The 21,224-nt window shown below is 62.4% G+C and overlaps 1 protein-coding gene across 10 annotated transcripts in view; it reads right to left on the reverse strand.

Moving 5' to 3' along the window:
• Positions 1-934: 934 nt before the first annotated feature.
• Positions 935-21,224, reverse strand: part of LOC128828066 (patatin-like phospholipase domain-containing protein 6) — a 90,154-nt gene continuing 69,864 nt past the window's right edge. For 4 of the 10 annotated variants that reach the window (XM_054012401.1, XM_054012400.1, XM_054012397.1 and 1 more), the window contains exons 24-37: positions 19,505-19,673; positions 17,582-17,764; positions 17,056-17,174; positions 16,478-16,634; positions 15,699-15,815; positions 15,423-15,492; positions 11,296-11,415; positions 10,663-10,779; positions 5,549-5,697; positions 4,831-4,983; positions 4,351-4,467; positions 3,688-3,784; positions 3,388-3,500; positions 935-2,564 (exon numbers count right to left, since the gene is read on the reverse strand). In XM_054012401.1, the coding sequence (XP_053868376.1) occupies positions 2,517-2,564; positions 3,388-3,500; positions 3,688-3,784; positions 4,351-4,467; positions 4,831-4,983; positions 5,549-5,697; positions 10,663-10,779; positions 11,296-11,415; positions 15,423-15,492; positions 15,699-15,815; positions 16,478-16,634; positions 17,056-17,174; positions 17,582-17,764; positions 19,505-19,673 (1,729 nt within the window). In that variant the 3' untranslated portion in view covers positions 935-2,516. Of the gene's footprint in view, positions 2,565-3,387; positions 3,501-3,687; positions 3,785-4,350; positions 4,550-4,830; positions 4,984-5,548; positions 5,698-10,662; positions 10,780-11,295; positions 11,416-14,861; positions 15,019-15,422; positions 15,493-15,698; positions 15,816-16,477; positions 16,635-17,055; positions 17,175-17,581; positions 17,765-19,504; positions 19,674-21,224 lie in introns of those variants that run through there. The other 6 variants (XM_054012404.1, XM_054012403.1, XM_054012399.1 and 3 more) reach the window with 5 other exon arrangements.

Below are 21,224 nucleotides of genomic sequence, written 5' to 3' on the forward strand. Positions count from 1 at the left end.
GGAGCAGGGGGGTGGGGAGCTGGGAGTTCGGGGGGGGGGCTGTCAGGGGGCAGGAGTGGGGAGAGGGATCGGAGCAGTCAGGGGACAGGGAGCAGAGAGGTTTAGATGGGTTGGGAGTTCGGGGGGGGCTGTCAGGGGGCAGGAGTGCGGAGAGGGATCGGAGCAGTCAGGGGACAGGGAGCAGAGGGGTTTAGATGGGTTGGGAGTTCGGGGGGGGCTGTCAGGGGGTGGGGAGTGGTTGGATGGGGCATGGGAGTCCCAGGGGTCTGTCTGGGGGTGGGGGTGTGGATAAGGGTTGGGGCAGTCAGGGGACAAGAGGCAGGGAGGCTTAGATAGGGAGTGGAGTCCTGGGGGGCAGTTAGGGGCAGGGGTCCCAGGAGGGGGCAGTCAGGGGACAAGGAACGGGGGGAGGGTTGGGGGTTCTGGGGGGGCAGGAAGTGGGAGGGGCAGGGGCGGGGCTCCTCCCGTCCTCTTTTTTGCTTGCTGAAATATGGTAACCCTAGGAAAGAGTCCCACACAGCATGGATCTGCTGGGAGCTGATCCTGCACCACACAGGGCTGGGAGGGAGGAGGGCATAAGCAGGTGTGGAGCCTGCCCTGGAGAGCACAGGAGCTAGGGCCCAGTGCAGCATGGAGGATGGAGTTGGAGCCTCCTCTGATCTCACCAGGCACCTCCCCCTGCAGTGAGTTGGGGGGCCAGGCCCAACCACGAGGGGAAGGGAACCGTGCAGGGCTCAGTGGGCGCACAGCTTGCAAGGGCTGCACCCACCACCCCAACAGCCGCGGCTCTGCAGGCTGCCCCGGGCACCTTGCTTCGTCCGGCAGAAGCCAGCCTGGGCTGTGAGTTGTGGGCCTATGGCTCCGCTGGCCCCTGTCATTATTCCCAAACACCTCCCCAGGGGCCCCGGGGGCTGATCAGAGAGTTGGCCGAGAGTAACAGTCAGCCCTGGCCCATGGAAGCTTTTATTCTGGCAGGATGGGCAGACCCCGCCCCAGCCGGGCAGCCACAAGCAGGTTTCTTTTAAATAAAAAATAAATAACAAAATCCCAGTGCCCAGGCTTCTCCATGCCAGCCCCTCCGCCCCTGCAGCTCCCCCCCTCAGCAGTAACTTAACAAAAATAAGTAGCATCTTGGGTTCTAGTGCTCCCACCCTGGCCGCAGCTGGGCTGTGGGGGCTCCATGACAGTGATGGGGTGCCTGGGGGGAGGTGCCAACAGCAGCTCAGCCAGGAATGGGGGGTGCCCAGGAGCCGGGGGGGGGAGGGTCCATGCCTGCTGAGCCCAGGGTTTGCTTCCCTGGGGAAAGGGGCTGCCCCAGGACTAGCAGCCTGAGCTGGCAGAGTTACACACAGCCAGGGAGCAAGGCTCTGGCCTAAATCACCCACCACCCTCTGACCGTGGGTCCCCTGGCTTCCCCTACAGGCCAGGCCAGCTGGGGCTAGAGCAGGCCCTGCTGATCCCTGATCCTGAGTGCAGGGCCCAGCCCTGCCCCCCATGGCCACAGGAAGCCCAGGCCCTCTCTCGGGGTGGCAGGTGGGGCTGGGAAGGAGCAGCTGCTGCAGGAGAGATGCTGAGGGGCATGGCCCACAGCAGCAATGCGGAGGAGGGCGAGAGGAAATGACACTGCCCCTATACGCAGTGCATGTAGGGGAGGAGGGAGAGGCAGTGTTTTCACCAAAGCACTCAGCCTGGGTGGGGGGGCACAGGACTCCCAGGTTCTGGACTCAGTGCGGTGTTCAGGACCCCAGGTGGCGATCCAGGGGAAGAGAAGCTGGCAGAAGCTGGGGTTGGACCTAGAAGGGCTTGAGGGCACCACCTCTTGGGAACCCCCCCTCACCTGAGTGGGTCATGCAGCAGCACCTGGCCAGGAGGTGAGCCCTGGCACCCAGCACGGAGCGTGCAGGCATAGGGCCATGGGGGAAGGGTGTAGGGCCCTGGCTGCCAGCTTCACCCCATGGCCCTCCATGAGGCAGGCAGAGGGCAAGTGAAGGGAGCAGCAAGGAAGGGCCATGGGCCTCGTGTGTGTGGCGGGGAGGGGGCTGGGGTAGTCCTGCCCCAGCATCCTGCCCTCATCCCCACCCCCTACCAGTGGAGGCTGCTGGACTGGGCCCTGCTGTCCCTGGAGCAATGCAGGGCCTTGGAGTGAGCAGGAGGGGCCTGTAGCTGATACAGCGGGTAGCTGTGGGCCCCCCTGGAACTGCAGCAGCGCTGGCCTGGGTCAAGTACTGGCTGGTGGAGGGTGCTGGGCCTAGTGGCTGCCACTCCACCCTGAGGTGAGCCCGGGCCAGGTCCCACTGCACACTGGGAGATGTAGAAGGGCTGCTGACCCCAGCAGAACCCTGGCCATTAACCGAGTGGAACCAGGCTGGCCTCAGGACTCCAGCAGCAGATGCAGGCCGGAGGCTCCAGCGCAGGATGGGCTCCAGTGCCCCAGCTACATGCAGGCTGCAGTCTGCTAGTGCCAGCCCTGGGTCTGCAGGCTCCATCTGTCCCAGTCCGGGAGCAGGCGGCTGGGCTCACTCCTGGGGCAGGGAGTTGCGGTGCCGCAGATTCTTCTCCTCATCCTGGAAGGAGAAGACGCCGTGTGATGGCACAGACCCAGCCCTCGGGGAGAATCGGGCCCGGCCAGCCACCAAGCGGCAGGAGGGGGCAGCAGTGCTGCTGTCATGATGGGCCCTTGTGAACTCAGACTAGAGTCCAGTCAGTGGCTGAGTGACAAACACACACCCCGTCCCTCCATCCAGTCTGGAGTGAGACTCCTGCGTACCAGGAGAGCTGCCCCGAGGGCAATCGCCCTGCCTCTTCCCAGGCTGAGGCAGGGACGATTCAGGCCTGTTTAGTGAGAGCTGGGTAAGGACAAGTCACGTGGCCAGGAGCCCCCCTCCTCCCACGCACACCAGGGTCATCCAGGGCAACGTCTGGGTCCAGACAAGCCCCATGTTGGGTGGGTTGGGCTGGTCCCCATTCTCAAGAGGGGAAGCTCCATCTCCCACACGACTCTTAGCCCCACCCCCAGGATCTGGCCTCTCTGGGCCCTGGAGTTGGGCAATGCCAGCCTGAGAGCAAGGAGCCCAGGAGCTGGCATGGAGAGTGTGAATGGGAACCCCCCCCCCCAGAGGAGTGGGGGAGTATGGAGAGCACCCCGTGGGGAGCCTGCAATATTTGTGCAGGGAAGGGGGGCATGGTCCCAGGGGCTGTGGAATCCAGGCCCACCCTTGCTCCCTGGAGCACGGGCAGCAGCATCGGGGACCAGCGCTCCCTACAGCTGCCAGAACAGTGACACAGACGGAGCCCCACCTCAGCCAGCTCCCCCATCTGGAGAGGGCTCCAGGAGAAGCAGCTGGGCCCAGCACACGCCATCCCCCGGGAGAAGAGGCCAGAGCTTACAGTCTTAAATACTTCACTGTGGGTCCACTCAGCCGGTGCTAACAGCTCCTCCTCTCCCCGCGCGGGGTCCAGCCCTTCCTCCTCGTACTCTGTCAGGTAGTCAGATTCCTCACCTGGGATGGGAGCACACATGGAGCTGGCAGTTGCTCCTGGCCTGGCCCTGGTGCCCCTCAATCCTGACCCACAGTCCCCCCTTCTAACCCAGCCCTAGCCCCCCTCCCCCAGCCTTGCTGGGGCCCCAGAATCCTACTGGAGTGACATGGGCAGAGAGCCCTGCATCGCGCCCCTGCCCCCACTCACCATCAGCGTAGCCATCGGACAGGTAGCTCTTGGCCGGCTCGATGCGAGACACAATCTCGGCCAGATCAGTGAACCCCGCGCTGGGGCAAGTCAGCACCTGGGGGGTAAGAGCCAGGCTAGAGATGCCCCTGCCAGGTAGCCCTGGGGGGCTGGGACACAGGGAGGAAGTGCTATGTGGGCTAAGCTAGAAAGCGAGTGGTTCAGGAGGGCTCCAGTGGGTGAGGACAAGGAGTGGGGGGCATTGTGGCAAAGGGTGTGGGTCAGGTTCTCACCCCATGCAGGTGGCTCTGAGTCCAGCCCCGAGGGGATCCCCCACTTCGCCAAGGGGCTGAGGGTTCCTGCTCGGCCTAAGGACAAAGGGACCAGAGCCACACAGCAGCCCCTGCTGGAACTGGGGTCTGCACTGATGAGGGAGGGCACTTCCTTGCCAAGCCATCCCACTCCCCTTGGAGCCCCCAGCCCTACTGCTTGGGGCGCCAGGGCTGAGGTGGTTGTTCCCGTGCCTCGGGCACTGGCGCTGCGCCGTGGGGCTGCCACAGCCAGGACCCTGTTAGCATGTCAGCTTGGCACAAAAGGGAGCTAAGTTGCTGGAATCTGACAAGGCACAAACTGTAGCTACCCATCCCCTGCTGGCCCATGCCCCACTGTTGCCCCCTCACTCACATCCATGCGCTTGCTCTCGTAGAAGTCGGCCGAGCGCCGGTCCTTCACCATCTTCTCAATGATGTCGCCGCGGCTCCAGCCGCTGAACACCACCTTGCCGTGCTGGTAGCCCACGTCCTGCATGAGATGGATGGGCAGGGTGAGGGGCCCACTCCTTCCAGCCAGCTGCGGGGGGACTGGCCAGGCCAGGCAGCACCCGCTGCAGAGCAAGACATGGATTTGCCCTGGGTGCTCCAACGCAGCTGCGGGGCTACTCCCCACAAGGGTGGCCATCAGATTTCCAACCCATCCCCACAAGCATTGCCTCTCCCTCCCACACCTGGGCACAGCCAGTGGCCCAGATCGGGGCCTCCAACCCTCCCCACCGCAGTCAAGTGCAGCCTCCAGTCTCCCACACTCTGCTGAGCACAGACCCTCCCACCCCCCAGATCAGAGCCTCCCACACTCCTCACCCCTGCGGCCCAGGCCATCTGGACTCACGTAGATCTCGTCGAACTTGCCAAAGTCCATGGTTTTGAAGCGGTCGATGGGCGGGCGAATGTATTCACAGTAGGAGCTCGACTTTACCACCTCCAGCTGGCGCACACACGACACATAGGCCAGACGCGACTGGATTTCTGCCATGTCGGGCACCTGTATGTGTGTGGGGAAAAACAGGAGTGTCCTGCAAGGGGGGTGGATCAGCCCCACCTGGGACAGCATCCTGGGGCAGGGGCTGCAAGGGACAGTCTCTCCTACGTTCTGCAGATCTGACCCCCCCCAGCTGGCTCAGTCCAGCTGAGTGGCCGGAGCCGGATCTCAGCAACTGCCACTGGGGCATCAGGAGTGACTGTGCCCAGCCAGCCTGAGGGAAGCCACTGGCTGCCAAGGCAGGCCCGCATGCTCAGGCAGGAGCCGCCCTGGGAGGCAGGGGCCGTGGCGGAAGGGACACTGCCAGCACCTAGGCCTGTCGCTGCCCTTGGGGTAGGGGGCAGAGGAATGGCAGGGGGGAGAGAGGGTGAAGAGCCCCAGCCCTGGGTGTGTGGGGCCGGCCTGCCTCCCCTCACATGGCCCCCAAGCCTGCAGCATGGGACGGGTGTGGCCCAGGTGGCCGGGGTGACATGCCCGGAGGCAGCAGGAGAGATGGGGCAGGTTCCCCTTGGAGGGGGCTCTCGGGCACGGAAGCCCCCAGGGCAGGACAGGGCAGGGCAGGGCTCACCTTAACCTTCTGGGCCCAGGGATTGAGGCGTTTCCACAGCAGCCACCAGCCTGAGAGGCTGTCGCCGTAGTTGCAGAGGTCAGTCTCGTCCTGGCTGCCCACATCGATGGCGACCACCGTCTTGGCGCCCATGTTCCGGGCAATGTCCGCTAGTGTCAGAGAGAGCGCGTCAGGGGCGGCGGCCCGGCAGACAGTCGCACTGCCGGCTCCCCATGCTCCTGCCTGTTGCCATTAGGGCAGCTCCCCGCCCCAGGCCCCAACCCTCAAACACAGCTGGGGAGCAGGGCAGAACCCCAGCAGGAGGTGGGGAGCAAAGCCAGGTTTGCAGCAACCACTTTTCTCCCCTCCTCCCCATTTGCGTGGGAGGCATGAGCAGCATGAGAGCAGGCGGGGTAGGTGGGGGTGGCTCCACTGCACCAGGGAGTCCAGGGACCCCCACTAGCACTGCCCAGCTGGCCAGGCGGGGAGCTTCCCAGTGCAGGGTCCAGCATGGTCAGATCTTCCCCATCCCCCCTCCGACTTTCTCTGTGTGAAGTGCAGGTGCCCCTGCTGGCTCTGTTCTGCCTGGGAGCTCCCCCTCCATGGCACATTCAGAGGGCAGTAGGAACCAGCAAGTCGTCCCATGCAAGGACCCCTGGCCAGACAGGCTGCAGCAGGACTGTCCCATGCTGAACTCTGGACTCGGAGCTTCGACAGGGACAGCCCGTCGCAGTGCTGGGGAGGGCCCAGTGCAGCTCCAGGGGCAGAGCACAGCTGCTGGAGCAGTGTGTAAATGGCTGTCTGTCAAAGACTTGCTGAAGGCTTTACCCAAGTCTGTGACTGCCAATGGGTGCAGCCTCTTCTGTTAGACTGCATGGAAGGAGCAATTAAGCCCCTTTATGAGGTAACTGTAAACAGAAGCCATTGCCCAAAGCTCTGGGTGAGTACATGGCAAGGCCAACCATATGCTGAACTGCGTGAGCTGAAGGCTTCCCTGTAAGTTTTTGTAATATTGTTTGGAAAGCGTGTGACTCAGTTTCCCGATTGTATAATGCCACCCCCTGACAGGTCTGGGGTGGTTTGAATGAACTATCGAGAACTGTTCCCATATGGACAACGTTGCCTCGGAGACGCAATGACCGGACAGTGACTGTTACAGACAGAGCTGAGGGGAGCACAGCAGGACAGCAGCTGAGACAAAGAGAGCAGGTGTATGTGAGTGGAGGTTGTTAAGATGGCTGCTGCCCAGCCGGAAGATTGAGAATGCAGGAGGTTTAGAGCAGAGGCTACTGCTAACGCAGGCTCTGAGTTCAGACAAACCTGCCCCCTTTGCAGGGCCGGCTCTGGCTTTTTGGCCGCCCCAAGCAAAAAAAACCAAAACAAACCTGCGGCGCGGCCGGAGCACGGGTGCAGGGGGACTGGCTGTGGGGGGGAGGGGGAGGGAGCGGGCAGGAGAGAGAGAGAAGGGGGCGGCCAGGGCTACAGCAGGGGCGCTGCCATGCGGCCCCTCCCACTGCGCCGCCTCCTGCCACCTGCCGAGAGGGCTCCGCTCCGGTCGGTCGGCGGGGAGGGAAGGAAGAGGACTGCCCTGCAGGGCGCTCTGGTTCTCCACGCCACCGCCCCCTACAGGGCGGCCAGAGCGGAACAACAAAAAAAAAAAAAAAAAAAAAAGGCTGCCACCCTAGGACTGGGCCGCCTCGAACAATCTACTGCCTTTGCTCAGCTGGTGCCTGGAGCCGGCCCTGCCCCCTTGGTCCTGGAGTCCAGGTGACTAATGAGGGCGTGGTCTGAACAGGCTGTGCGATGTCACTGCCAATCCCTGCTGGCTGCCGCAGGGGTCGAGTCACAGGGGTCTACACTCAGCTGCACTCACTGGGGAGCTCCGGCGAGAAGCAGGGGGGCTAGAGCCTGAAGTCTCAGAGTCGTGGGGCTCGCCCTTGCAAAAAGAGGAGGCCTGGGGCCTAGCACAACCATAGGGGCATCCCGAGCGTGATGGGCACCCTGGGACACCAGGACAGAGGGGGGACTGGTTCAAGCTGGGAGGACCTGAACACGAGCAGCCGGCGGCAGCAGTAGTGGTGGGGTGGCCATGACGGGGAGCAGAGACAGAGCTCTGGGGGTGCAGGACAGGCAGCTGGGAAATCGGGACCAAGGATTGTTCCTGCTGCTGTTTGCTCCTGCTGCTCCCATGGGAAGAAGGCTGGGGACGTTCTCAGCCCACAAACAGAACCACCTGGCTCTCCCTGGAGGAGGAGGCCCCAGCAAGGCCTCACTTCACTGGGGCTGAAGGGGGACAGGCACATTCCAGGGCCTGACAGGTCCACGCTCAGCCCAGCTCCTGCATGTAGCGATGGGAACAGCCACTCGTGGAGCCCACCCGGCCCAGACTGGTGCTAAGTTCCAAGCAGCCAGACCCTGCCCCTCCCTGTGACTGCCGGCCCGCGCTGGCACCGTTTGGCTGCAGCATGGATCAGCAGGTGCTGATGAACGAGGCTGAGCTCAGTGCGACTCCATGCAGCTGCAAAGGAAACCTGGTTCCTTGGGACCTGAGGCTGTTTGCTCTGGAGCAGGGCCGGTGCTACCATTAAGGCAAACTAGGCGGTTGCCTAGGACGCCAAGATTTGGAGGCGCCAAAAAGCGGTGCCCCCCATTTTTTTTTTTTTACAGCGTTCCTGGGCTGGGCTGCCAGCGGCGCGCTGACATGTGTGGCTCAGACTCCCTCTCCCAGCACAGCGGCCGCTCCACTTCTCCCGCCTCCCAGGCTTGCGGTGCCAATCAGCTGTTTGGCCTGGGAGGGGAGGAGAATTAGAGTGGGGGCGGCATGCTCGGGGAGGAGGCAGAGCAGAGGTGAGCTGGGTGGGGAGCTGCCACATGGCTCCCCGGGGAGGGGGAACTGCCACGAGGGGGCTCCTCAGGGCGGGGGGGGGGAGTTGCCGCGGGGGGGGGGAGGGGGGCGCCTCAGGGCGGAGGCGGGAGCTGCTGCAGGGCTGGGGCGGGGCGCAAGGTGGAAGTTTCGCCTAGGGTGCGAAACTTCCTTGCACCGGCCCTGCTCTGGAGCCTCAGGTACAAGCCTCCCGGGCCGGGGCTGAGGGAAAAGCTGACTCTCTCCACGGGTAAAGAGCCGGGTGCGGTTCCAGCTGGGGTTCTTCCGTGGCCTTTGCTCCAGTTTAAGAAGCCCTCACGCAGGCCAGGGCCCAGCACTGCAGTTTCATAATGTCTAGGGTTACCATATTTCAACAGTCAAAAAAGAGGACGGGAAGAGCCCCGCCCTAGCCCCGCCCCTGTCCTAGCCCTGCCCCCGTCCTGTCCTAGCCCCGCCCCTGCCCCTTCCACTCCCTCCCACTTCCTGCCCCCTCAGAACCCCCAACCCTCCCCCCACTCCTTGTCCCCTGACTGCCCCCCAGGACTCCACCCCCTCCCTAAGCCTCCCTGCCTCTTGTCCCCTGACTGCCTCCTCCTGAGACCTTCCCCACATCCTAACTGGCCCCCTAGGACCCTACCCCCTACCTGTCCCCTGACTGCCCCAACCCTTATCCACACCCCCACCCCCTGACAGCCCCCCCCCCCCAGAACTCCTGACCCATCTAAACCCCTCTGCTCCTTGTCCCCTGACTGCCCCCTCCTGGGACCCCTGCTCCTAACTGCCCTCCAGAACCCCACCCCCTACCTAAGCCTCCCTGTTCCTTATCCCCTAACTGCCCCTTCCTAAGACCCCCCCCAACTGGCCCCCAGGACCCTACCTCCTACCTGTACCCTGACTGCCCAAAACCTTATCCACCCTCCCCCAGAAAGCCCGCCCCGAACTCCCGACCCCCCCCCCGCTCCTTGCCCCCTGACTGCCCCCTCCTGGGACCCCTGCTCCTAACTGCCCTCCAGAACCCCACCCCCTACCTAAACCTCCCTGTTTCTTGTCCCCTAACTGCCCCCTCCTGAGACCCCCCCCACCTGTACCCTGACTGCCCAAAACCTTACACCCCAACCCCCAGACAGCCCCCCCCAGAACTCCCAAACACCCCCCCGCTCCTTGTCCCCTAACTGCCCCCTCCTGAGACCCCCCCACCTGTACCCTGACTACCCAAAACCTTACACCCCCAACCCCCAGACAGCCCCCCCCGAACTCCCAAACACCCCCCCCGCTCCTTGTCCCCTAACTGCCCCCTCCTGAGACCCCCCCACCTGTACCCTGACTGCCCAAAACCTTACACCCCCAAACCCCAGACAGCCCCCCCCGAACTCCCTGACCCATCCAACCCTCCCCCCTGCTCCCTGTCTCTTGATTACCCCCTCCCCCAGAACCTCCCTGCCGCTTCTCTGGCCCCCGGCCCCCTTACTGTGCTGCAGAGCAGCGCACTCGGCAGCGGGGGAGGGCAGCAGGGTCGGAGCTCCAGACCAACAGCCCGGCGATCTGTGAATGCAGGGAGGGAGAGGGAGGAGGGGAGTGGTGTCAAGTTTCAGGAGAGAGGCGGGGGGGGGGGAAGTGCAGGAAGGGCTCTGGCTCTGGCTCTGGCTGTCGGAGCCCCGGCTGGTCTGTAAGCCGCGTGCACGCTCTGCATGGGGGGGGGGGGGGGGGGAGGGGAGGGGAAGTCCGGACATTGACAAATTCCCCCCGACGCTATTTTTAACCCGAAAAAGCCGGACATGTCCAGGGGAATCCGGACGAATGGTAACCCTAATAATGTCCAGCCCTCAGCCTGACTCCAAGGGGGAGGCAAAGCAGGGACCCCCTCACCCCCATTCCCCACTTGGGATGCCAGGGACAGCAAGAACGCAAAGCAGTCATTGGGGAAGAGCTGTTCTCCCCGCCCCACATATAACATGAGTCTGCCCAGCTGGCCGTGGGCCCAGGTGCTGCACCAGCCCCGCAGGGTGGTGGGAGGGAAGCCCCCCTCTCTGAGCAGGATCCACACTTCCGGCGAGTTCCTGGTTTTAACAACAACAACATTCCTCCGCACCCACCGAAGGGCAAGAGGAAGAGGGCTCTAGTGCTGCGGAGACACCAGTGGGGTTGGCGATGGAGATGCGTGCCAGGGCAGAGCCAGGCAACGGGGGCAGAAAACACTGGCAGCAGCAGTGCCTCCCTCAGTGGCCTGCTTCGCGGTCTGTGAGCAGCGTCTCCATCGGCGGCAGATACTTGCCTGGCAGGTTGTTGATGTAGCCACCGTCCATCAGTAAGTTGCCATCCTTGGGGTCACAGAGTGGCGGCAGGTACCCGGAAAGGGTCATGCTCGCTCGCACATACCGCCACAGCGAGCCTAACCGGCAGGAACAGACGCAGTCAGGAGACAGCCTCTTGCAGGCCCTGAGCCCTGGGGGAGGGAGGGCGCCCTTGGCACCCAGGCTGGGGAATCTGCACAGTGCGACGATAGGCATGGCCCTTGGAGCCAGCAAGACACTAGCCAACTGCCTAGAGCTCAGCCAGGGGGTAGGGGCCCATCCTTGCCCCTTGCTCTGGAACAGATGGTGCCTTGGATTGACTCCCAGAGCCTCCCCCCACAAGGTGCAGATTTCTCAGCTCGAGCAGCACATGTCTGGACAGGGTGCTGGGATCCAGCCTGTGCCCTCAGGCCTGTCAGAACCAGCCCTCGCCAGGGAAGGACGAGCTATGGCATGGAAGGAGGCAGTGGCTGCAGCCCAACTTGGGGCAGCCATGACAGAGTATGGTGGGCTGGGGTTGCAGCCAGTTGCCACCCCGGCCCAGCCTGGCCCTCCCTTCCAAGCCACGCAGGTCATCCCCGTGGCCCAGGGCCCGAGGAGCGCATGATGCTGACCTGGGACATTGTTAACATAGCAGCCGTCCACAAGCAGGTGGCTGTCCTTGGGGTTGCAGAGAGGAGGCAGGTAGGGGGGATAAGATGCACTGGCTCTGACGTAGCGCCACACACTGCCTGCTGGAGGGAGAGGAGACAGTCACAGGGGACGGGGACAGCACAGACGGAGAGAAGACAGGAAATGACATGACAGAAGCTTTAGAAATCCAGATGCCCGCTTTGGAGCAGGGGTACTGGGAGGTCTCCCCAGCCTTGCGGGGAGAGGGCACATCGGCACAGACATGGGGCGGTCTGTGCTAGGAGTCAGGCTGGGTGTGGGAACAGGTGTCCCCTGCCACCCCCAGCCTAATAGAGGGACAGGCCCTTGTGACATACCCAGAAGTCCACCCCCCTGCCCCCACCAGCAGAGGAGGGACCAATTCCCTGAACACCCATCCCCCTCAGCCCACTCCAGCTAGTGGTGGCTACACTGACAACTGGGCTGGGCTATTCTACCTACCCCAATGCCCTGCTGGCTCTCCCTGCCATGGGGCAGTGCCAGGCCCTGGCCCAACGAGACGCTGCTGTGTGCTTGCTGGCAGAAGGCTGCCTGGCAACAGGCACATGGGCATGTTGTGACCAGCACTCAAGGGGCTGCTGGACCCCTGGGGCCAGGCCAGCTCGGGAATGAGGCTGTGCAGACTATGAATTCAGTTGGCTGTCAGGAGCTCTTTGCACGACTTTGCCTCAGCCTGCAGCCTCCACCTTAGTCAGAGCTCTTCACTGCCTGTTGGGCTGACATTCCAGCAGGGCAGTGGTGCAGGGCTGACCACAGAGGGTCGTTAACTGGGATGGATCACACCTAGCCAAGACACTGGCTCCCCCACCCCCTATGCCCCAGGAAATGGTTTGCTTGGCAACACCACGAGGGAGGATTCTGGTCACCTGCGGAGGCTGACCAAGAAGTTGCCTGGCAGGGGCTGGAAGCAGCTTTACCGGAGGTTCTGCTCCCTGGTCAGCCTCCGCAGGTCTCTGGCCCTTTTTCAACTGCTCACGGGAAGGGAAGCTGCTGAGGGAGCCAGATTCGGAGAGGGGACCCCGCCTCTCTGGTGCCCTCAAGCACTGCCTGGGACGCGGGAGCAAGTGAGTGAACTGTGCTCAGGAGGGGGTTGTTTTCTATAGGATCTGTACCCTCAGGGTGTGTTTCTCATACTTAGGTAAAGCGCACTCGTGTCACACGGCTGTGCAGAGGGCCTATGCTCTATGGTACACCTAGCCCAGGGCCCTGGAAGAGGGGACCCAGCAGCTCACCTTTTCAGAGGGGCTTGGGAGAAGGCATTTAAGTTACTGGGGAATCTGAGGGGTCAGCATTGAGCTCGGGACTGGTGAGGAGCTATGTAGTCACAGTACGCTCAGGAGAAGGGGCTAGATAGATGGGTGCACCCCAAGGGTATGCCTAAAGGAGCCCAAGATGAGGGCTCAGACCCTGGGGATCCAGCAGCTAGGTGCCCTCACAGCAGCCTGGTGGGGAGCTGGCAGGATGCACCAGACCGGATCGGTGATAGGAGTGCCCTACTGCAATGGCAGGGCCAAAGGCAGTGGGGTTGGGCCAAGCTCCCCCGGCAATGGGCTGCCAGGGCTCAGAGCTGGAAGCCCAGCCGAGTGCCCTCCTGTAACCTTGGAGAAACCCAGCCAGCATGGCCAGAACATGGGACAAAGGGCGAGTGGGGCAAGCCCAGGGCACAGATGCCAGGACAGGACTGTCCAGGGCCGGAGGCTGCAGCACAGGCTGGGCACTGCTGGTCCAGGAGAGATTGAGGCACATGCTGAGATGGTGGTGCAGGGAGTCCCCAATCACTGCAGGAGGCAGAGGCCCCATTCCATGGGCTTCGGGGGAAGGGCTTCGGCTGTTGGCTCTGGATGCCAGCTGAGGACCCCTGGGTAGGACAGCAGGGTCCTGGTAAGGAGGAGGCCTTCCCCTGGCACCTCCCCAGGAAGAGAGCACTCACACACACAGAGACACAGCAGAGCCAGCCCTGCCCCTCCCTGCCCCATCTCCCTGTCCCTGTCCCTCGGGCTCAGTGAGTTAGGGGTGAGTGGGGGTTAGTTGGCGTTAGGACAGACAAGCAGGCAGAGTGAGAGCCAGGCAGTTACAGCTGCCAAGCGCCCCGTGGACAGACATGGATGGATCAATGTCCCAGGTGAGATCAGGCGCCTGTGACAGACAAGGCATAAGATGAGGACCAAGGGCAGAGACTGAGTTTGCACCAGCAGCACCCCCCACCTACCTCTCCTGGGAGCCCCCAACCACCACCATCCTATTGCAAGGACAGAACGCTACCCCTTGTCCGCCCCAGCCCCGCCACACGCACCCCCCTCCACCTGCCTCCCCCAAGAGCCTCCAACCACCACCACCTGAGCGCAAGGACAGAACATTGCCCCTTGTCTGCCTCAGCCCCAGCCTCACCACCCCCCCACCCCCACCCACCCCCCATAGCAGGCCCTCTCCTCCACCTGCCTCCACCCAGAGCTCCCAACCACCACCACCCAAGTGTAAGGGCAGAATGCTGCCACAGCTCCCCCCACTGACCCAGAGCAGCCCCTGCTGCTAACATGCCATCCAGCTGGCCCAATGGGGGTGTCAGATGACAGGAGGGCTGCTCAGGCCAGCCGTGAGGGGCAGGGGGCAGCAAGGTTAGTGTGTCCCACAGCCCCATCTTGTGTTCTCCCCACACAGTCAGGGCTGGGGGGTGTTACCAGGGGTTATTGAGTAGCAGAAGTGTTACAAGCAGGGAACGGGGAGGAGCCAGACAGTCACCAAGTGGGCAGTGGAGTGTGCGGATGGGCAGGGGGGCAGGGGAAGGGAGGGACTCGCTGTGGGGCCCCAGCTCTGACCAGAAGCAGCGTCAGCAGCTCTTGGGCCTGGGTTCTGCTGGCCCAGGCCGGCCCTTGCTGCCCCCAGAAAGACAGGAATGGTGTCTGGCTGCTTGGGGATTCTGGGCCCTGAGGGCAGGTGATTAGGGGGATCCAGCAGCTCCTCCTGCCCAGGGCAGAGCCATGGATGGTGGAAGCCCCCTGGCCCTGGTGTTTGGCCCCAGTCAGTTCGGGCTGAGTGCTCCCTATAGGAGGTGCCCCAGCTCCTGGGAGAGGAGCAGGGGTTGCTGCCCCAGGACAGCACTGCTCGGGAAGGAGGGGGTGTCCCAGAGCCTGGCTTTGCCTCTAGCACACCCCTGGCAGCACAGCCCGAGCGCTCCCTGCGCCATCAATGGCAGCTTCTGCCCCGGCTCTCTCGCGGTGGGGGGGCAGACAAAGGGAGGTGTCTCTCCTTTATTTCAGCCCATCACTAATTAGACCCCTGGGGCCCTGCCCTGACAGCCCCTGCCCTCCTTTCAGCCCTTTCCTGTAACATTATCCTTCTCTGCAGGGCAGGACGCTGAGGGGCCCTGCCAGGTGTGGGGGCAAATGGGGCAAGCGCAAAGACATCGAGATGGCCATGCCCAGCCCAGTCCCTCGCTGTGTTAGTGGATGGCTTGGCAGTCGGGTGGCCCATGCCAGCTGATGTGGGCTAGGGGTTACAAGCACTGCTCTCTGGGGGATGGGGGCACTCTCTAGAGCAGGCAATAACCTGCTCCCCTCCTTAGAGACATCAGCTCAGCACCTGAGGGGCAGCACTGCTCAGCTAGGGTTGCCAACCCTCCAGGTTTGGCCTGGAGTCTCCTGGAACCGGCATCGATCTCCCCGTGACTGTTGAAACAATCCAGGAGATTTTGATAGGCTATTTTAAGGAAATGACATTATGTCAGGTTGGAAAAAAAAATCCCCCGACATAGCATAGGGATGCCAACTCTGACTGAAGCTGAGCCCAGGCCTGGCATGGCCATGTGGGCCCATCGAGCACACACACAGCAGGGCTCTTTGGAGAGAGCCAGCAGGGGCTGAGACAGGCCAGTGGGGCCCGTTACTCTCAGCAACCAAGCAGGCTCCACCCCACATGCTGCGCTACTGGCTCAGGGTGGGGGGCAAGGAGAGGCCTCTGGCCCTGGGCCCTCACAGGAGCCGGATGCTGAGGATTTGGGCCCCAACAGCCAGGGCGCCATGCACCTGGTGCAGCCTGGGACACGCCGCGGGTGTGGGGTGCAGGCGCTTACCGTCCTTGTGGACCCGCATGGCCGAGGCTGTGATGTCCGTCGTCACGTTGAAGTAGGGGAGCCACAGATCCTGCAGGGGCACAAAGGGCTAATCAGAGACATGTTACAGCCCAGGATGCCGCTGCGGGGGCTGTGCAAGGCACCATGCCCCTTGGACAACGCTGGGCTCCAGGGAACACAGCTGCCAGCAGGGGGCGTTGCTCAGGGCTGCCCAGCGAGAGGCTACTTTGAGTGTTCTGCACTAGGACCCCCGCCCAGCTTCCTGGACCCACCTACCTCAATCTGCTTGTCCTGGAAGACCTTGTTGATGCTGGTGTTGAAGGCCGAGCCGGAGAACATGGAGGTGATGGGGTACGTGAGGTCCAGGACCGTCTCAAACACGGAGTTCATGCTCTGCAGGAGGAGGGCGAGGGGTCATTACGCGGGTGGCGCGGCCCAGCACAGGCAGCGTTCTGAGTCCAGGCTCATGGGGACAAGCGGGGAGGAATGTCGGGGAGACGGCAGCGAGCCTGAAGCTCCCAGGACACTCACCCACTGCACGTGGCTCCGAAGCGGGATGGTGCCCTGGCACAGCCCTGCCACTTGGCATGCCAGCCCGGAATCGCTGGTGGGGGTGTGGCATGTCCTCCAGCCAAAGCACCGTATGCCAATTAGCATGACGGGTCGTTACTGGGGATGTTGCGATTCCCACCGGAACCCCCCTGCTGCATGCGCAACAGAGGCTGCCGTGCCTAGCAGCACAATGCTGAGGCACACCATGGGGCTGCCTGCAGCAGAGAGAGCCTGGAGGTTCTACGGGCCCCCTCAGGCAGACTGATCAGGCCCCAGTGCATGCTGGGACCTCTGTATTGCACTTGCTGGCCGTGAGGGCCAGCTCCCAGTGCAGCCCTGGGCCTGGCTGCCAGCGGCTGTGGGGAAGGCTGGGTCATGGGGTGGCAGCTCTGGGAGGGGCTGGTTTGGGGAGTTCTCCTGCTCCCACCCTCCCAAGTCTGGCCCTGCCCCACAGCACACCCACCCTGTGTCTGCCCCACCCCATAGCAGGCCTTGCCCCTCACCTTGGCCCATTCACGGGCACGCTGCTTGGTGCGCACAGCACTGCGTTCTTCAGCATAGAGAGCCCCGATGAAGGAGCCAATGGATGTGCCACCGATCAGGTCAATGGGGATCCCGGCTTCCTCCATGGCCTTGATCACCCCAATGTGGGAGCAGCCCCTGTGGGAGGGAGGGAGAGGTCAGAGGCCAATGGGAGGCAGGGAGCCTGCCCCAGGGGCCATCACATGGCCCCGAACTCTGCAGCCTGCCACTCAGCTGCCATGCCTCCAACGGGCCAGGTGGCCAGGATGTCTGCGATAGTGCTCCCAGCATGCACTGCTCCGGGCAGGGTGGTGGGCGGTAGGGTCACTGTCCCAGCCCCACTCCCATGGCTTATTGGGAGGCAGTGTTCGTGTACCAGTAGGGACATGGGGCTGGGAGCCAGGACTCCTGGGTTCTATCCCTGGGTTTGTCCCCCCTGCCCACTGTAAAGCTGGGGTTGTGGATGCCTATGGCCCCCCATTGGGGCTGGTTTGCGCCTGGGTGCGAAGGAGTGCCATGGGAATTCAGTGCCCCAGCCAGGCCCTGTCTGAGCCCCTACCTGGCCCCTCCTCCTCCCAGCACCAGGGCAATGCTGTTGCCGGTCAGGACCCGTGCCAGGCGGGAGAAGTCGCTGTGCCGGTCAGCGTCCTTCTCGAAGACCTTCGCATACATCTCCCTCTGCAGGGCCAGGAGCGAGAGTCAGACAGGTTGCCACCCCCAAAGCACCCCCCATACAGCATGCATGCACCCCCAGAGCCCACTCCCCACCCACAGCAACTCCTTCCCCACACACAGCACCCTCCCACCCCCTTATAACAGGGAGCCCCCTGGCTCTGCACCCTGCACTCCAGAGAGGTCTGATGCCATCACAGACTTAGGCCAGGCTGGTATCAGGCTCTGCCCAGGTTAATGCCATGGAAGGCAGCAGAGGCACCACAGGGACCAGACTGGCCTGGGGGTCTTTTCTGAGACAACAGCTCTGTGCCCATCCCCATGGGGTCTTGTCTTCCTTAGCACAGACAGCTTCACCGTGTGGCACCATGCTGCACCAGCCCAGAGGGTCCTGGGGACGAGAGGGACCGTACCAGCTTGTTGGGGCTCCGGCGGGAGAAGACACGGCGTGGGCACTTGATGTGAAGGTGTCCTGAGCACCAGCTGCGCATGTTGAGCCACTCAACGGTACGGGAGGGGCTGGGGCCGTCCTCCCGGTGCAGCAGAATCAGCTGCTTCAGGGCCCGCACAGCTGTGTTCTCCAGCATCTGCTCCAGCTGCAAGGGCAGAACAGGGGCCCCTAGAATGAGCCAACTCCCCGGTGGAATGATCCTCGCCCCGGCACAGCACAGCACACACAGCCCCATCCCAATGCACAGATGCCCTCCCCGCCCCCCACGAGCCTCCATCCCTGCACGACATACACAGCCCCCTGCCTCTGCACAGCCCCCTCAGCGGGCAATTCCCCCCCCCGACCCAGCATGAGCCGCTGCAGTCCAGCCCAGCTCCCCCCTCAGGATGAGCCCCGACCCAGCAGGAGTCTGGAGGGAAGTTGCAGAAGGGACTTGGAAGTTGGTCACAGATTCCCACACCAGAAAGGACCACTGTGATCATAAAGTCTGACCTGCCTGAGACAAGTTAGAGAACTGCCCCCAGGGATTCCTAGAGCAGATCTTTTAGACCAGTGGCTCTCAACCTTTCCAGACTACTGTGCCCCATTCAGGAGTCTGCTTTGTCTTGCGTACCCCAGGTTTCACCTCACTTCAAATCTACTTGCTTACAAAATCAGACATAAAAATACAAAAGTGTCACAGTACAGTATTACTGACAAATTGCTTCCTTCCTCCTTTTTACTATACAACTATAAAATAAACCCATCAATTGGAATATAAATATGGGACTTACATTTCAGTGTAGAATATATAGAGCAGTATAAACAAGTCAATGTCTGTATGAAATTTTAGTTTGTATTGACTTTGCTAGTGCTTTTTATGTAGCCTGTTGTAAAACTAGGCAAATATCTAGATGAGTTGATGTACCCTGGGAAGACTTCTGTGTACCAGGATCCACCACGACCCCCAAGTCTTTTTCAGAGTCCCTGCTTCCCAGGACAGGGCCCCCCACCCTGTCAGCACGGCCTACAGCAGGGGTGGGCAAACTACAGCCCGGGAACCACAGCCGGCCCTTCAGACGTTTTAATCTAGCCCTTGAGCTCCTGCTGGGGAGTGGGGTCTAGGGCTTGCCCCGCTCCAGCACTCCAGTCAGGGGCTTGCCTTGCTCCACGCATCGTGTGGCTCTGCGCAGCTCCCAGAAGCAGCGGCATGTCCCCCCTCCAGCTCCTATGCATAGGGTCAGCCAAGGGGCTCCGCAGCTGCCATTGGCCAGGAACCATAGCCAATGGGAGCTGCAGGGGTGGCACCTGCGGACGGGGCAGCGCGCCGAGCCGCCTGGCTGCTCCTCCATGTAGGAGCTGGAGAGGGGACATGCCGCTGCTTCCGGGAGCTGCTTGAGGTAAACGCCGTCTGGAGCCTGCACCCCTGACCTGATCCCCCTCCCACCCTCCGAACCCCTTGGTCCCAGCCCAGCATAACCTCCTGCACCCCCAACCCCTCATCCCCAGCCCCACCCCAGAGCCTGTATCCCCAGCCAGAGCCCTCAGCCCCCCCCGCACCCCAACCCCCAATTTCATGAGCATTCATGGCCCGCCATACTATTTCCATACCCAGATGTGGCCCTCAGGCCAAAAAGTTTGCCCATCCCTCGCCTACAGTCTTTGCTCGTAGATGTAGACATTTACTCTAAGCCACATCAAAACACAGATTGTTTGCTTGTGTCCAGCACACAAAGTGACCCTAATCGCTCTATCATCTGAGAGTGGGGACAAGGGAGCCCCGACAGTGCTTCCAGGCTGCACTCCACAGGCCAGTGCAGCATCCCAGACCATGCTGGCCACCCCCATGGGCTCGGGATGCAGCGTTCCCCCAGGCACTGGACACAGGGCCCCAGCCTCACCTCACCTTGCCTAGGGCTGGCTCCTGGTCCCCCAGCCCAACAATGAGGATGCAGTCAGCTTGGCGGATGCAGCGCACAGTCCAGGGTGTCAGCGTGCAGTCGGTCTGATACAGCACAATGCGGTGGATGTCCTCCTGCTGCGCCAGCCAGCCCGACAGCCGGTACTCTTGGATGCTGCCAGGGTGGGGAATTCAGCAGCAGGGATGGCTCCAGGCACCAGCGCACCAAGCGTGTGCCTGGGGTGGCAAGCCGCGGGGGGCGGCCTGCCGGTCACCGTGAGGGCGGCAGTCAGGCTGCCTTCGGCGGCATGCCTGTGGGAGGTCCGCCGGTCCCACGGCTTCAGCAGCAATTCGGCAGCAGGTACGCCGAAGGCGCGGGACTGGAGGACCTCCCGCAGGCATGCCGCCGAATCCGCATTACCAGTGGACCTCCCGCAGGCATGCCGCCGAATCCACGTTACCAGTGGACCTCCCGCAGGCATGCCGCCGAATCCACGTTACCAGTGGACCTCCCGCAGGCATGCCGCCGAAGGCTGCCTCACTGCCGAGCTTGGGGCAGCAAAATACATAGAGCCGCCCCTGGTCAGCAGGCAGCCTCCAGCTCTGTCCTGTCCCACCCCATTGCTTCAATCCCTACTTCTGGCCCTCCTCCGAGCTCCCACCATGCAGCCCCTCCTTCACTCTACCAGATTCCCGGATCCCAATGGGGACCCTTCCCCCAAGGTCCCTATATGCAATTCCCCAGCTGCATGCTCGGACAAAGTGGAAGGTTTTTTGTAATATTTTTATGAAGCCTATGTATATCTCAGTTTCCCCTATATGCTGCATTGTTACCTAGTGGGGTGTGAGGAAGGTCTGTTTGCTTTCTGGCCAGGCTAAAAAACACAGGTGTGAACAGCTCCTAGCTCTCTGGGGCTTTAGCTCTTGAGAAGACAATGGGAAATCCAGTTGCCCAGACACAGATCAACGACCCAGAGAGATGGACTTCCCCTCTCGGCGGGGGGCTGAGCCACATCTCCCCAGTTCGGGAACAGAGAACTGGGGGAGGGGAGATGGGGGTGTTAAGTGTGGGCTGTGGGAATCAGTTGGGGGCACACCTGAACTGGGACAGAGTGATCAGAGAGACAGAGCTCTGGGCTCTCTGCTGATGGTCTCTGCTTTAACTTCCTTTTCTCTTGTGCTACCCAAGGACTTCCTTTGCTGTGTTCCAGCCAACTAATAACTCTTCGTGTGACAGCGCTGGCTGGGTGTCCCTGCGGATGCTGGTGGAGGAGGAGCGTTGCTCCCTAAGATTGTACAAATCTCCCTCAGGGATCTGCCTCAGTTGGACTTGCTGAGTGGAGCTCCCAGTGTCAAGCAGGGGTGCTGAAGGCCCAGAGGTCCAGCCTAAGGAGACGGTGAAACTGTGGGGCTTTGTCCTGGAGGAAGAGTGAGACCCCTAGGGGGTCTGGCTCACTGAAGGGTTCTCCCAGGACTGTTCCAAAGCTGGGGCCATAGCACCGATCCTGGAGACCCATGTCACACCCTTTCCAAAAGGGATCCTCTGCTACCCGCCAGCAACCAGGAGGATACCCTGCTCCAAGCTCCTAACGAGCAGCCCCCCAGCTATGTTCCCCACCACCACCACACCAGGACACTCACCACCCCCTCCCCATTGCTCCAGCCCGTCTCCAATAAAGATCCCCTGCTGCACCCTCTCCTGGATAGTTCCCTGCTATTAGACAGC

This window comes from Malaclemys terrapin, chromosome 23, assembly GCF_027887155.1.
Source record: "Malaclemys terrapin pileata isolate rMalTer1 chromosome 23, rMalTer1.hap1, whole genome shotgun sequence".
Classification (NCBI taxonomy): domain Eukaryota; kingdom Metazoa; phylum Chordata; order Testudines; family Emydidae; genus Malaclemys; species Malaclemys terrapin.